This window comes from Mauremys reevesii, linkage group 8 (assembly GCF_016161935.1).
Source record: "Mauremys reevesii isolate NIE-2019 linkage group 8, ASM1616193v1, whole genome shotgun sequence".
Taxonomy (NCBI): domain Eukaryota; kingdom Metazoa; phylum Chordata; order Testudines; family Geoemydidae; genus Mauremys; species Mauremys reevesii.
The window spans coordinates 30,549,587-30,565,219 of record NC_052630.1 but is presented as its reverse complement, the minus strand read 5'-3'; the positions used below and the strand labels follow the sequence as shown (position 1 = coordinate 30,565,219).

Here is a 15,633-nt window from a genome sequence, read left to right as displayed (position 1 = left end):
CATTTAAAGGCAGTTTCCTTGCAGTGATATTTACAGCATGAATAGACAATTATCCATACAAGTGAATTGTGTTCTGCTCTGTTTACAGGCTATAATGACAATCAAAACAAAAACACTTAGAAACCAATCTGATGATTGTTCTGTGGAGGGGGAAGGAGATGATGGGTTCAGAGGAAGGGTTTTCTCTCTATACTCTACCCTCTTTTATTGCCATTACTAAGGACATTTCAATAAACAAGCTCTTTGCTACTGAAGTTCAGCCATTCATGCCATTTATTACTCGTCTGACATTAGATGCACTTTTTTGTGTGCAATCACAGTTATCTCTGCAACAACTAATTCTGATCAGCAGTGGGGCCCATCTCTCTAATTATAATGGCACAAGGAGATAATTGTGACTTCACGTGATCCTGCTGTTTATTCCTCCACTTAATGCCTAAGCTACAACAATTTTGGGCTGAGGCTTTTGCAGAGGCAGCATTAATTTTGCAAGTGTTTCTACTTGTAAAAAATAAAAACAGGAGAAGAATTCAGGAACGGCCTGATAAGCACAGCGTTTAACAGGAGGCAACAGTGTGTTCTTGATGCAAGTAGCATTTCTTCCCTCGCCTTTGCAGGGGTGATTAGAATCACCATGACTCCATGCACCAGGCCTTTTGAATATAAAAACGACTTTTGTTATCTTAGCTCGCCATATTGCTGATTGGAATCAGCACAGCATCCTGAATTACCAGATCTGCATTGTGGATTATGTTTATAGTGCCTTTCATGCAGTGATTCTCAAGGTTTTGACATAAATCTCATCAAATAAAACCCCTTTTGAGCATGGACACCGACACACAAACCAAGAGTTAAAAAGCGAGATTCAGCTCTTTCTAACTTGGTTTTCAAAACTGAAATGCCAAGTTCCCTGCCATTCACACAAGAGTTTCTTCGAGACGGGGACCCAGTGCTTAATTTGTAATGAAAGAGGTTCCCGAGGCTCAAACAATTAGATACCGAGGCTCAAGCAATGTTTTTACTTTCAAAAGGGACTCGCAAGCCACCCACGGGTGCCTGGGCTATTAACTGCCAAGCCTAGAAGAGACAGGGCTCAACCTGACAAGTCCTAGTACAAATTAAGCACTGGATGTACCCTAATGAAAAAGACACCTCCTGTTTTGTAAAGAACACGGCAAATCATGGAAGAGCCACCCAGAGTATCACAGGAGTACTCAAAGAACACTCACAAGACACAGGAAAAGAAGTGATGAAACCTACTGAATAGTATCATATAAATTCTTTCCTTCCAGTTTTGTCAGTATAAAAACACCTCTCCTTCCCTTAGTATGGGCTAAACAAGGCCATGGACCTTATTCAAACTCAATTCCCAATACCTTCAACACAAAGAATTATACGATTAGATCCATATTTTATATGTATTAGGCTAAGCTCTCTATTCCTATGTGTACCTATGGCCCTACGTAAGTACCGATATCTAATCAAACAAAAAGAGTTATTTTAATTCAGTTATCTTTGATTGGAATCCAGTGCCACTCTTGAACCACTGTAGGTGGAATATGGAAGACAGACACTGGAAAACCGCATTAGCCTAGCCATGTGATAGCAAAATGGGATTTCATGGAGTTTTGATTGAAAGAGAAAAGGGCAAAAACTAGCAATGTTCAGTTAAATATATAGTGAGAAGAGAAAATAAATACAAGTTACCACCCAATTTCTTGCTAGTGAGGTAAGGACAGTGTGCCTTCCTGCTGCCTTCCATTTCTTATGATCAGAGGATAATTGTGTCTGAAATTAAAAAGCAGGGGGTTATTATTTGACCAGAGATGAGGCTTAGAGATTTCGTGAAGCTACAGGAGTATCTGACATCAGCAGTAATGACACGAACATGCTACCTTCAGTCCTCAAGCCCAAGTCCTGTTGAGGTTAAGACAAGCTGCACACACAGATCAGGAGCAGACAGCATCTTTCAGGATTGCAGTAGGGGAATCAATAGAAGCAGGAGAGCTATTTAAGGATTAACACCTAACAGTAATACCCCCAAACAACATCTTCCATCATTACATCTTGCTTTAATATGCAGACAATATACAACAACAAAATTAGGCCAAGCAAATGGACATTCCAGTCCTCACATGCGTACTAGAAATTGCATCCCTGGCAAATCACATGCCTATTTCTATTTTTAGTTTGGATCCTGTATATGAGGCTACTTTCAACTCTTGTATTTTAACTGTACACCAGGTGATTAGACATGGAATACATTCAAATAGTCAAAACAATCTGTTTTAACATAGAAGAACATCAGTGGTGATGTAAGCATAAAAGGGGGTCAATTTTGTGAAGTTGCTGAGATGCCAGTTAGATTTTAGAGCTCAAATCTAAAATTAGAACTGCAATTTGATTATGTTATAGCCAATATTAGAATGGAATCTATAGGATTACCTGTTTTTATTTAGTCCAGGGAGCACTAGTTTACTAAATTTAACACTAGGTTATTTTCAGGTTACTTTTAACTTGAACAGTATTTCTCAAATCAGGAGATTTGGTTATCCTTAACCAATCAATTTTGTAATTCATCCAGAACCACATCAATATACAATCAATAGTTCACCATTCAAATGTAGATACAACCAATGTTCTAAGTATGCACAGAAAACATCAATATAGTCTTGCCAGAAATTGTGAAAGACTAGGGTTGAGGCTCAGCAGTTACGCCATTGGTGGGCAACCTGCCGCCCATCAAGGTAATCTGCTGGTGGGCCACCACACAGTTTGTTTACATTGGTATGGCTGTGGTTTGCCATTCCTGGCCACTGGGAGCTGTGGAAAGCGACAGCCAGTACATCCCTGCAGCCTGAGCCGCTTCCCGCAGCTCCCATTGGCCAGGAACAGCAAACCATGGCCACTGGGAGCCATGCCAATGTAAACAAACTGTCTTGCAGCCCGCCAGTGGATTACCCTGACGGGCCACATGTGGCCTGCAGGCTGCCCATCATTGATTTACACCAATGACCAATGCAAATCACCAAGATTTATTGCCTTTTCTTATACTCGTCAGTTCTTTAGTACCTAACATATTGTTCATCCATCCAGTATTTCCTCTAAGGGGTAAGGATATACTTGTCTTAAAGGACTTTTTAAGAGTCTGGTGACAGCTATTGGAGTGGATTGGTCCAAAAGGGACAAGTTTAGACTATCAAAAGCAATTGCTTAAAGTTATGGTTCAAATCTCTCTTAGGCCAATTTACTTTGACTTATATAAAGGAGAGCATGAATATAAAATGACTTATGTAAAGGACAGCATGATTAGTTAAAAATCTCTACTGTGGTTACTCAAGGCACGCTAGAGTGTAGACTTAGCAAAATAACCTTCAGTTATTTATATTAAAGAACAGAGGGAGAAATAATATTTGAAATTAAATCTTATAGATTTGTTTTATCCTTTTAACTGTGGGATGTGGGGAGAGTACTCTCCCCACAGCTGGTCCAGGTATCAAATGCACTGGGAATTCTGCAGCTTCCTTGTGGGTTTAGTCAACTTTGGAGTCCAAATTAAGAACATATGAACATAAGAACGGCCATACTGGGTCAGACTAAAGGTCCATCCAGCCCAGTATCCTGTCTTCCAACAGTGGCCAATGCCAGGTGCCCCAGAGGGAGTGAACCTAACAGGTAATGTTCAAGTGGCCTCTCTCCTGCCATCCAATTGGTGACCTCAGTTTTATATACCCTGATTACAGGGCTTGTTGGAGGGGGGCCACTTGCTGATTTCTACTGGACACATGCCAGAGAGCTCAGATTTCGGATCACTGTTTCTCTGGTGCTTCCACTGGTATCCAGTAGATGACACCAGTGTATAACAGATTTCTTCAGTCCTTTTCTTATCGGAAGCTTTTTATGTCTGATTAATTTCAAGACTGTCTTTCAATATTAGCCCACATTATTCACTGGGATACCCTTTTTAAATAAATTTCTTTTAATAATCCAAATTTATACTTTAGTTTATATTTTTAATATTCCTTTTTTCCATGTGCCATACAATTTATATTACTTCTACAGTGCAATTATTTACAATTAAAAACCAACAAAATCCCTGATAATCTTCCAAATCTAATTACCATACTTCATACATTTTCTGATTGTACATAAGAATTTCACATTATTTAGGGCTTGCAACATTATTCAAGACACTATTCACATACTGAGAGATATAGAGTTGACTCACAAGGCAAACAAATGTGTAGCTTCTAATTTGTGAGGAAGGACATATTGATGGGACAACAGATTATTCATGGTATATTTGATTTATAAGGCAAACAAATGTATAGTTTATAATTTGTTGTGAAAACATGTGGGATTTCTTGGGATAACAGGGAGTTTGCCCTATTTGAGTTTTAGGGCATGTCTACATTGCATCAAGTTTCAGGCTATGGGGCTGTGAATTGCAGCATACACCAAAGTGCTGCACTGTATCTCCCCTACATGGACGCTGCAGGTGCAAACTTAAAGGCCCTAGTGCACACTAACAGTCCTCTTCAAACAAGACCACATTCGTGCTTAGACAAAGCATTTCACAGGATGTGAACCATTTTCATATTGACTTTACTTCCCGTTTGGAGATACACAGAGATGGACAGCTTTTCTAATTTTTGAGAGTCAGGAGGAATTAACAGTTATTACTCATTCAAGGCATATCTGTTCTCTATAGCCCTTACGATGACAAAAATCAAATTCAGTCAGGAAAACAAGAAATAAGTGAACCAAATTGAGAAAGATAGAATCCAGTGCTGCCAATAGATCAAACAAAGGCAGGACTACATGGTTACTGAAGCCAATTAGGAGAGCAAAGTAACTTCTTGAATCATTCAGGAGAATCCAGTCCCCACAGAGCAAGCTCGGAAAGGCGGAGTAAAATGATTTCAGCCAAAACTAAAAGTCATGGAGTATGTAGTGGTGTAACACAACCAAAGGGGAAACAGTAATTTTAAGCAGTCTTTCTTCTGTTATGCCCTCATTTAAAGAGGGCAGCCTCATTGTAAAGAGGTTGCTGATACAATAAGAGTCACACACACTGTGCTTTTTCATGAAGACCTTATATTTGTTCTTTGTTTGTTGAATTATTTAATTTAAACTGAAGTCTTACTGAAAATATATGGAATCAAGTGAGTGTATAAATTAATACAACTGTGTGTGAATGGGGGAGGAGAAAACAAAGACCACTGGGAGAAAGTATTAGACAACACAGCGCCACTTTTCTACTTTTGCCAAATAACTTTGCACAGGAGATCTTCAGAGTTCCAAATATACTGGAAGTGTCTATAACTCCTCAACAGATTTTAAATGGCAATAGTTGAAAATTTTATTAACTTATCCTAGTTGCAATTATGTAAATCACATAACGTTTTATTTTTATGCTCTTGCATCTCTGGTTTGGCTTTACAAGATTAGCACCTCAAGACGACTGTGGCACAGATTCTCTCTCTCTGTAATAAGGCTATTATACTGTATCTCCCATTTAGAAAAGCCCTATTAATCACTCTTATTTTAAACTTCAGATTACTTAACTCCTAGTTATCAGCATTAAAGGTATTCCACCCACATGCCCTGAAAAGGAAATGTTGAGAAACAGTCATTACACAGAATTAAATTAGAAGTTAAAATCAACTGAGAAATGAAAGTCAAATTCTGGAGACTTATCCACAATTTTATATGCATGCTATTGGATTTTATTAATGATGAACAAATACTGGAAGAAGTTGTACAAGAATATTCATTCCAATTAGATCATGAGTTTGGATTCCACAGTATTTGTGACCCCTCTGCATCCACTTTCTCCTATCATTAGGGTGGGTGAACTCTGTTAATGTTAATTTTAAACTCACATATGCACCAAGAGAGAATTTCAGTTGCATATCCACAGTATTCACAGGTCACGCCACATTGGTTAATTACGTAAGTCATGCAATCATGGATCAGAACCATCACCACATGACTTTGGCAACTAACACGATACACTGGGAATGTAGTAGAACCCCTATTTTATGAACTAATTGGGGACTGAGTTAATAAAAAGTGAAACTTTCATAAAATTGAGCAACTGAAAATTACAGCTGGCACAGTGCATAAGTGCAGCATGGTGCACTGCATCCTGTCCTTCAGACCACGGAAAAGCGTTTTCCAATGCATTGAAGGCATTGGAATATGAAGGGATGTTACTTTGCTCTTCATCATCAATGTCACTTTTGTAGTGTGATTTCTTTGTCATTGGGAAAAATGGTTTGCATAATTGGTCATTCATAAGAATGGTATTCATAAAATCAAAGTTCTACTATATTTTGCAACAAACTGCAAACAATCTGCAGCACAAAGATAATTTACTAAAGAAAGGCATGTACAGTTTCAGACAACAAATACGTTTTAGAAATTTACTTTCTGTTCTGCAATCTTTATGAACAGGAGAGAGGCTGCTGCACATTTTACTGTAGCTTTACTGTAGCAATGCATTGCAATTCTAGAGACTCACAACCTTACAGTCACCTTATTTCGTGCAAAGTCTTCTACCCAGGTGCTCTCTTGGCATGCCCTTCCACTGGGAAAAGCCATCTATCAGTGGAGAAGTAAATTTCCTTAAGTTTGCAATAGAGTTTTAGAATTAAATATTGTGTTATAACTGAAGCTACAGTTCTCTCTACAGGTAAATTACAGTGGGTAGGTTTTTTGTTTTTTTGGTAGGTTTCTTTGAATTTTTAAAGTGTATTCACTACACTACCCAGTTAATGCAAGTAATTTTTAAAAATGTCATCTACTTGTACCTGCAGCCATTCATCAGACGGGTACCTCCTTTTAGTAACCATAGCCTCACTTAAACTGTAGCATGTTCAATGTCATCTATGCCCCCACTTTATGCATACCAGACGTAAAACAGATTAAAAGAAAAATTAACACATCAATACAGATGGCTTTTGGGTAAACAAAGAAAAAAAAATTCCTTGCAGAACACTAAGCCCACAGGGAAGCAGTGTGCTATGCACTGTAGCCCACTGTTTAAAAAAGGTCTCTAGGACACTGAATATTCACAGTAGATTGGCACCAAACTATAGAATGTAGCACGGTTAGAACTGTTTTATTGTTTGTATTCAAGTTTTTGTTTTCTGTTAGAGTATCTGTGGATAAACTTGTCAGTTACACAAAGATCAGCACATTTACTTAACTGGCAAACAATTTCAAGTTAAACTAGACTTTATTTATACAATAGCATCTTTTCAGAGTAAGTAATTTAACTGACAATCGGTGAAATTAAAACTCCCACCACACTACTCTTCTCTGTTAATTTGCTTCATATTTAAATTCCAGCCCTAATTTGTAACTCTTAGTCCCAGGCTCAGCATGTTTGTCAATATTAGGAATATGGGGAAGCTGAACTGTTATTTGCACTGTGGACATAAGGCACAAGCTTCCCAAATGCTAAGAAAAAACTAAAGGAAACAGATAAAACCGATTATTGGGATACATGTCACACTGTGGGGAACAAGTGAGTGGGAGCGTTGTGTGGTCACCATGCCTAGTGGTCAACCACAGGAAGGAGACACTGCTTTCATATTGTTTTGCAGTGAGGCTTATGACCAAATTTTGACATTTCAAACAATTTGTTGGCTGATTGTAGGTGGAGAAGTGTTCCACCCAGTCCCCACATTCGGTAGATGAAAGAGGCTGAGTAGGGTTTTCTACCAACTGGATGGATGAAATCAAGCCCCATCTGTTTATGAAGAGCCATCTAGGGTAGACCTAGGCTCAGTCACAGCTGCAATGAAGCCTGCACAAGTCATGGACAAGTATTGAATTCCTTAACATACAGTACTACATGCATGCATTCTCCCTCTCACTGAGAGCTCTTCTCAAATATTAGCATTCATTGCCTTCTGATCACATACAGGAATCACTGAACTATTCTTTTTTAGAAATAGATTGTTTATTTCTCAGGACTGTTAGATCCTGTCCATGCATTTCTAGTAATATTCATCTGGGATGCATTTTATTCATAAGATCTCTGGATCCACTTTCCTTCTGTAAGGATTTTGAAGAACAAAAGGGGTTAAAAAGTGCAGCATTAATGTGAGTGAGAAGACAATAGTGTGTTTACTATTGTTCTCTGAAGCACAGGCTGCTTCTACTTAAGTGTTTTGGCTCTGCTATGGGACGGGCACTAACAATTTGTTTTTCCTTCTTCTTTCCTATCCCACACTCGTTTTTTGTTGATCTTTCTCCAAAACTTATTTCATGAGTTCCTTAACCCATGGGATTCACACTCCCTCCCAGCTCCAGGGCAGCATAGAAACACTGGGTAGTCCATCACAAACAGCTAACCAACAATAAACTGAAAAATCTCCTCCTCTCTGTAGATGTAGAAATGCTGAATAAGGGAGGAAGGGGATTTCCATAGAACTATGTAGATAAGCAAGCTCTGAAGCGACTGCATTTAACTGGGCTTGGACATATTTTGGATATCACATATTAAATAGTGTAATCTTATTTCAAGGGCCAGATTGCAGCTTTAAACCACAGTGAGGGGCAGAGGGTGGGGTCAGCAACAGCAGTGCAGAGAACTCTGCTGAGGCAGACAGAATTCCTCCAGTGGTTCTGGAGCTCTGTCACACTTTGAACAGGTGCAGTGTGCAATCTCCCGCATGCCATCCCAAGCCTCTACCATAGCTAGCCCCCTTTTTCAGAGGTCAGAAGTGTTATCTTCATAGCACATACACATAGAAGTTCGATAAAAACAAAATACTCATGCTAGAAGGTTGCAATGTAATACTACTTTCTTTCTTAGCATTCAGAATGATAGCACACAAGAATCCAAAAACAGAGAGAACAAAACAGGCTGCTCCTTAAAAGAAAGAAGCTCAAGTTGCCCTCCTCCCTTTACTCTAGGCTGTCTGTCTGCAGACTGACTGCTGCTAGCCCCAGATTGCATATTTCCCTACAGGGCCTCCTGCCTGAAAGCAGGACCAGGAAACCCCTCTGCGTGTTTAAAGTGACAGCTTACAGTTTCTAAGGCCTAACCTTACAAAATATCTGTGTCCCCCACCATGATTGTGACTGGCTCCTGTGGTGGGTACATGTGTGTAGGGCAGTGATGGCAAGTTGCTCACCATTGGTGTAGGGCACCTTGTGCCCTGCCTGCCACCTCACATCCTCTCAGAAGAACCACCACTACCTGGATGTGAGAGGGGAAACTAAACACACCATATGATGAGAATGTTGACTGTGCATGCATACGTATACTGTGGTAGTGAATTTCTCAGAATGCATTTGCTTGGTGGTGGGGAGTCTGCAGGGAAAGCAAGATGTTTGAAGACTTTATTGTCGCACTGCCATATTATCTGCTCCAATTAAAACTATGAAAAGTGGACGAATTACCAGATCCAGAGGAATTACACTGCAGAATGGAGATGGGAAAAGAAAACAAAAATGAGAGCCTTTAGCAAGGCTCAAACAAGAGAAATCAGGGAGTGAGAGTTGAAGGGGGGATAGCATACAGTAGTTCATCTACTTTTACAAAGGAAAATCTTGGACGCGTCAGGCATTAAAACAATCTCACATCTTGTGTGAGAAGAATTAGAGCACTCTAATAGAAATCCCAGAGCCCCCAATTTGGCTTCAGCCTCATTTTAGGCCACTCAGCAGCTCACATCTGCGACGGGGCCAAATGATGTCAGTGATGTCTTCATGTACAGCCAGTGGAACAGACATGGAGCGGGACACTTGTTGCACAGGCCTTCCACTCCACAGGAAACCCTTCAGGGATCCAGTCCTGGCTCTCAGCAGGGACGCTGGGTTACAAGAACCATACATACCATCCTCAAGTGACCCAAGACAGGGTGAGTCCTGGCCACTGTTTCACACATGACATGCTGAGTAATAACATGTGATGACTCAATTCTCATTGAATTAAACTGTATAATTTTTAAAAAAAACAATTTCCAGAGTGTCTAGAAGCATAGAGCTTAGCATTCCTAGCCACGTGCACACAGACTGATCACCTGGTGCCTCCTTCATGCTCTTTCCTCCTGCAACCCAGGCTTCTCCCTCCAGATTACATGCAGATTGTGAGAGTCGCTGCTACTGTTTAAAAAAAAAAAAAAAAAAAAAGAGAAGGCTTGGGCAGAGTTGGGAGAGGGGACAAAGCGGGAGCTCCTGATCACTCCAGCAAATGGCTCTAGGGAAGAAGGGAAAGAGACAGTGACATCATGACCCAGGCAGGGGTTTCTGGTAGGCAGGGCTGGCTCTAGGTCTTTTGCCGCCCCAAACGGGGGGGGGGGGGGGAATGGCCAGAATGCCACCCTTAGAATTGTGCTACTCCAAGCACATGCTTGCTTTGCTGGTGCCTAGAGCCAGTCCTGCTGGTGGAAATGGGCCCCCGTGACACAATCCCCTCACCCCCTTCAAGGACTGAAGCAGATGGAGAGGGGTCTCACGCTATTTCAAGAACAGTGTGCTGGGTGAGAGCATGAGAGGACTCCGTGTTTCTAAAATTGAAGTGGCTCTTTGTCAATACAACTATTTACAGGAGTGCCGCAAGTGCCTCTGGCATTCAAGCCACATGTAAGCAGACTGGCTTCCTGGTGCCTCTTCCATCGTGAGACCAATTCCACAAAGGTTGCTACGGTGTCATGCCAGGGAGAGAACACGGAATTCTCCCTCTGCTTTCAGCAGATGAACAGGGCAGGAGACATGCTTCCCCACCCCACACACACAGTCCCCTTACTTGAACCCATGGGTCCCCACACCCAAAACTCTCTGCTGAGGTTCAAGAAGGCCCTCCCTGCCAACACAACCATCTGCTGGGCAGCTTGGTGTCAGTAGTACCCCTCCCTACAAGAACCCTCTACCTAGGTGACAGACAGGGGACCCATTACCCCTGCTCTTCAGAGCTATCAGCTCCAACTGACTGGAGACTGCTCGGAGTTTAAAAGTTCGTAGTCATGGACAAAACCAAGGCAGGTTGGGCTGGGCTACGCTGACGAACTACCTTTTTTATCAGACCTGAACACAACAGCAATAAACATGCCTGTTTCCTTACTGTGAATGTAAAAAAACCCACAATCCCAGGTGTTGCTGCAATCCCATTGGGCCGTATTGGCAGGGGAAGGGTTACAAGCTTGTATAGCGGCTGTTCAGGCAGCATTTCTCAACACAGACAGTCAGGAAAAGAATCTTACTACCAAAACCAACAACAGAAGTGACAGGTAGCTAGGGGATGAATCCCACTGATGCAGCTTATGAGCCCTGTAATGTCCTCTGCCCTTTCAATTGCCTATAGAATGCTCCTGTGGGGCAAGTATATGTGGGAAGGAAGGAATGATTATACAGCATCACTGAGTGCTTCATTGTACAAGCTGTTGAGAAAAAATAAGATATTAAAACAATGTGAAGGTAAGCAGGGAAGAACACAGGACGCTTTTCTTGAATAGGAGAAAATGCAGGACTAAAATCAGGAAGCTGAAAAAAATGCATTTTAGGTTCTACTTACATGACTGGATTCAGTTGGTAGGAATACTGTGTTTTTCTTCCAAGATTTCTTTTTGTTTTTTAAGTGCTGACATAGACTTAATCAAAACTTTTGAGCCAGTTTCATAATCATTTTCTTTTTAGTTGGAGTTTTCTAGCTTATGATATGGAAATGTGCAGCTTTAATTATACCAGATCTTCGATACCCATGTAAAGTAACTTGTTCATGCTGTTTATTCCTTCTCGAGCCTACATCTTCCAATCAAAAACTCATGCAGCAGCAGCAAAGAAAATACGTGATTAAAGTTTTTTAATTCTTTGAATACTCAGGGATCATTAATATCTAGTCTGAGAAGCTTTGAAATGAGACATTGCTATAGGAAAGAAGTGGGCAAAATAGAACATGCATTACCATCATTTTACACTAGAGAAAAGCAGAGTGATAGTAATGCTGCTGGTTTTTAGAAAAAAAAATAATCCTACATTTTCTACTGTTATTTGTCCCATTTGTTTAGGGGGCATGTTGTTTTGCTCACTAATGTTGATTTACTCATTTGCCAAAACTGTGCAGGCAGTAAAAGCACAGAGGCTGTTAGAGATGTTCCCATTAGATAAGCTGCACCAGATCAGCTGCTAGGAAATAGGCTATCAGAGCAAAGCTTCTGTTTCATCATCTCTCACCCCTGCTGTCCTGAAGAAAGACAGCTCAAGGTGAATGACACAAAGTTTGGTGACTACAACTGGCAAGTGTCAATGGCTTATGCTGCAAGACTTTGAGACCCATATGGAAACCTCCTTTACCTCAACAGAAATACAGATTAGAAAGTAACTGTAAACCCAGATGTTTTAATTCATTCGGTGGAGAAAGCTCACTCAAGTGTTGTACAATCACATCTCTTTCAGCATTAGAAACGTTAACATGCGACTTTTCTGACCACATCCCTTCTTCCACAAACTTTTCAAGAATCTTTTCTATAAGGGCACCTTGGCAGCAATCAGGAGTTACAGCTGATGTCTGACAGCTATTTGTGACAGACTTCCTTTTTTTAAAATCTCTTGTCTCTGAAATTTGATGCTCAACAATCTTCAGACTTAGGAAAATAGGGAAGTGGCAGGAGGGCAATTAAAAAAAGGAGAGAGGTAAACTTCAGCTGAACGGATTTTAAACAGCAATACACTGCATGTTATGGTGTTGAAACAGAGCATTGTTTTGTACAGATTGCTTTTTAAAGACAGTAATTTAATTTGATAAAGTTATTACATTTTTGTATCTGTTTGTCATAGACATAAAGAGCAGAATGAATAAATTGCCTAGCCCCTACTAAACAAAGCTGTGGCAGTAGTTCAGTTTGGCACGCACTAATTTAAAAAAACATCTAATACTGCATTTTCTCCTAATAAACAACTGAAACATAAATATTCATCCAGGAGCACATTTTTCCAAACAAAAACAAAACCATATGACACTTCTGAGGGTTTCTAAAATTATCTGAAAACTAAATGAGTGCTTCTTTTATAATGTCCCTGTTCCATGTCTATTTTAGAGATCAAAAAGAGCTTCAGACATTTATACAGAAGAACAGATAACTGTACAGATTATTAATACTAGAATCACCAAATTACAAGCGTACCTGATTTTAAAATGGGTCTAAACTTGCTATCCCAATGCAAAAAAGCTTTAGAAAAGTCATAAACTGTGCTTTTAAAGTGCATGTCCAAGTTACTGAAGATATACATAGCAAGCGAAGCATGAGCAGAAATCCTCCTGTATGAATAGTTAAAAAGTATGAATAACCTACGACTGTGGTTAATTTAAATAAGTGAAGGGGAGCAGTGGGAGAAATATCCCCATGGGGCCAGATCATAACTCTGACCAATGCAACACCTCAGAAGTTATTGGAGTTACACCTGGGATGAATTTGGCCATTTTAAAAAAAATGACAGTATAGCTTTATTAGCGCTCCACTTACATATGATCAGGTGTGTAAAGAAGACAAGTAAAGATGTTCAAGCTAAAGATGCTAAAAAAGTGTGAGATAAGCAGTGACCTAGATTTTGAACCACAGAACTTATTTAAATGCTTACGGGACAAGCATATTATAAACATCCAAGCAGAAAATGACTACACATGTGAGAGACTGACCCATCTAGCCATGAAGCCTGTTATTTATAAATACTGTCTACCATTAGCTTCTTGAAACTGCACAAAATTGGTTTTAGAAAAAGATACACTGACAACATACTAGAATGCAGTAGTCTGGCTGTACCAATACAGAAACAGACTATAAATTACATTTCAGAAGTTGGAAACAATTACATCAGGCTACACAGCATCACTACATTGCTCACTGCACACAGCAACTTCCTTAAAAGCAATTGCCTATCAGAAATGAAGCAGAACATCCCAATAATCTCAACATCAAATCTCCTAATATGCAAAAGAAATCACCCTTCACAGCTGACAGCAAAGCAGAACTAAGTGAATGGAAATTGCTTTCCTTACCTTTGTTGAGAGTGCCTGTGATGATCTTAAAGATGGTCTGGGCAAATTTAACAATCCCGTGCTTACATCTCTTTGAACAGCCACTCATGATTCAAATGTGGAGGAAGGATCTTATCTCTTGCAAAGTCCAGGAACACGAAAAAGCAGAATCCTTTATAACTTCGATGGCACTTTGTGCAATACACAAAACTCTGGTGTTAGGCTCAGACACAGAACCACAGCCTCCTAATTGAGATTTGCTTCTATGAAGCTTTCAAGGATGATTACAGGAGGAAGCAGTGTATTGCCTTTGTTAAAGGTATAGCTCTTCCCTTCAGCTTCTCCCCTGCATGTGCATATACTTTATGCCCTGTGGATCAGTGTACCCTATTGGAACTTGATAAGCAGAGGCACCCAGCAAACCTCACTAAAGAGCAAGAGAGAGGAGGAGTTTGCTTTACCAGGCTTTGCTGCCTGTCTTACAGGGCAGTGGTAATGCAGCAATTAATACTGGAGTCATAAGGGTGGTGACTGCTGCACAAAAAGGCTGCTATTTAAAGTGCATCTCTTTTTGCTTGATCTCTCTTTCTTGTGTTAATCTCATGCAAGTTTATTGACTTTATTTTTGTCAGAGCCAGGTACAGCTCCTTTCAGATAACCTACCCATACACCAAAGCTGAGAGGTTTGGACTCTGCTGTGCATGAGTTTCAGGGTAGTGGAGATTACCTTATTGAACTTGCTATAAATAATAAAGCAACAGTGCACCCAGAAAAGTCTCTATGCAGATTTTCTTCTGCCTACCTAAATGTTACTCAGCTTGCCAACTATTCAAAATGCAACGGAGTGACCATCAGCTTCCCAGAGATTAAACTGCTCCCTGCTAGAACGCTGCCTAGGATGTTGGCATTTTAGAGCTATGTATTATCTTTAACATATAACTCCACCCCCTCTTAGCAAGCCTCCCACTTATCTGAATGGCAGGTGTATTCATCAGCAAGAGCCACTTCCTTTGGTTGAATCAACCAATTATTTCTGATGTGCCTGAAATACTTAGGGAAAAACAGGTTTTGTGTCCAGAGGTGGCACAGTTCAGCAGCTCAGAACCCACCAGGGCACTTAAGTAGTCTCAGGCATCATTATGGTTTATTTAATGCTTAAGCCCTCCTGCTGGCTTAAAAAACTAAGAGTGTCTTCTTATTTCCAGGGGTGGGTGGGTGTTATACAGAGTATTGCCTTAGCCACTTGCTCCCACTCAGCTTCTTCCACTTGGGATAATGAAATGATCCCTTTCTTTCAGGGAATCTACCTGAAAGCAAACCTTTGCCTGCAACTATCAAACAACATACTCCTACATTCTCGCCAGAAAATAAATGTAAAGATGGCTCCTCACTGCAGGGAATAAAGATAATCCCTCTTACTCAGGGAACATTAAATGGCTTTGCAGTGTAGTGGAAATTCCCTTTCAGGTAGAATTCAGGACATGACCAACTTGTTCATCTTTGCTTCAGGAAAGAGCAAGAGTCTGTACTTGCTTCACTTGAAATTCCAGCCGCCCTCTGACTTGTTCCTTTGTCCCTGCTCCTTACTGAGGTCCAGCTGAAGGGTCCTCCTTCTCCAGAATTGGCAGCTCAGTCTCTCC

At 40.4% G+C, this 15,633-nt stretch overlaps 1 protein-coding gene across 1 annotated transcript in view; it reads right to left on the bottom strand.

Annotated features, from left to right (window-relative positions):
- Positions 1 to 14,913, bottom strand: part of KCNIP1 (potassium voltage-gated channel interacting protein 1) — an 807,057-nt gene extending 792,144 nt beyond the window's left edge. Inside the window, exon 1 of the mRNA XM_039484934.1 lies at positions 14,015 to 14,913. Within this exon, the coding sequence (XP_039340868.1) occupies positions 14,015 to 14,102 (88 nt within the window). The 5' untranslated portion in view covers positions 14,103 to 14,913. The remainder of the gene's footprint in view (positions 1 to 14,014) is intronic.
- Positions 14,914 to 15,633: the final 720 nt, after the last annotated feature.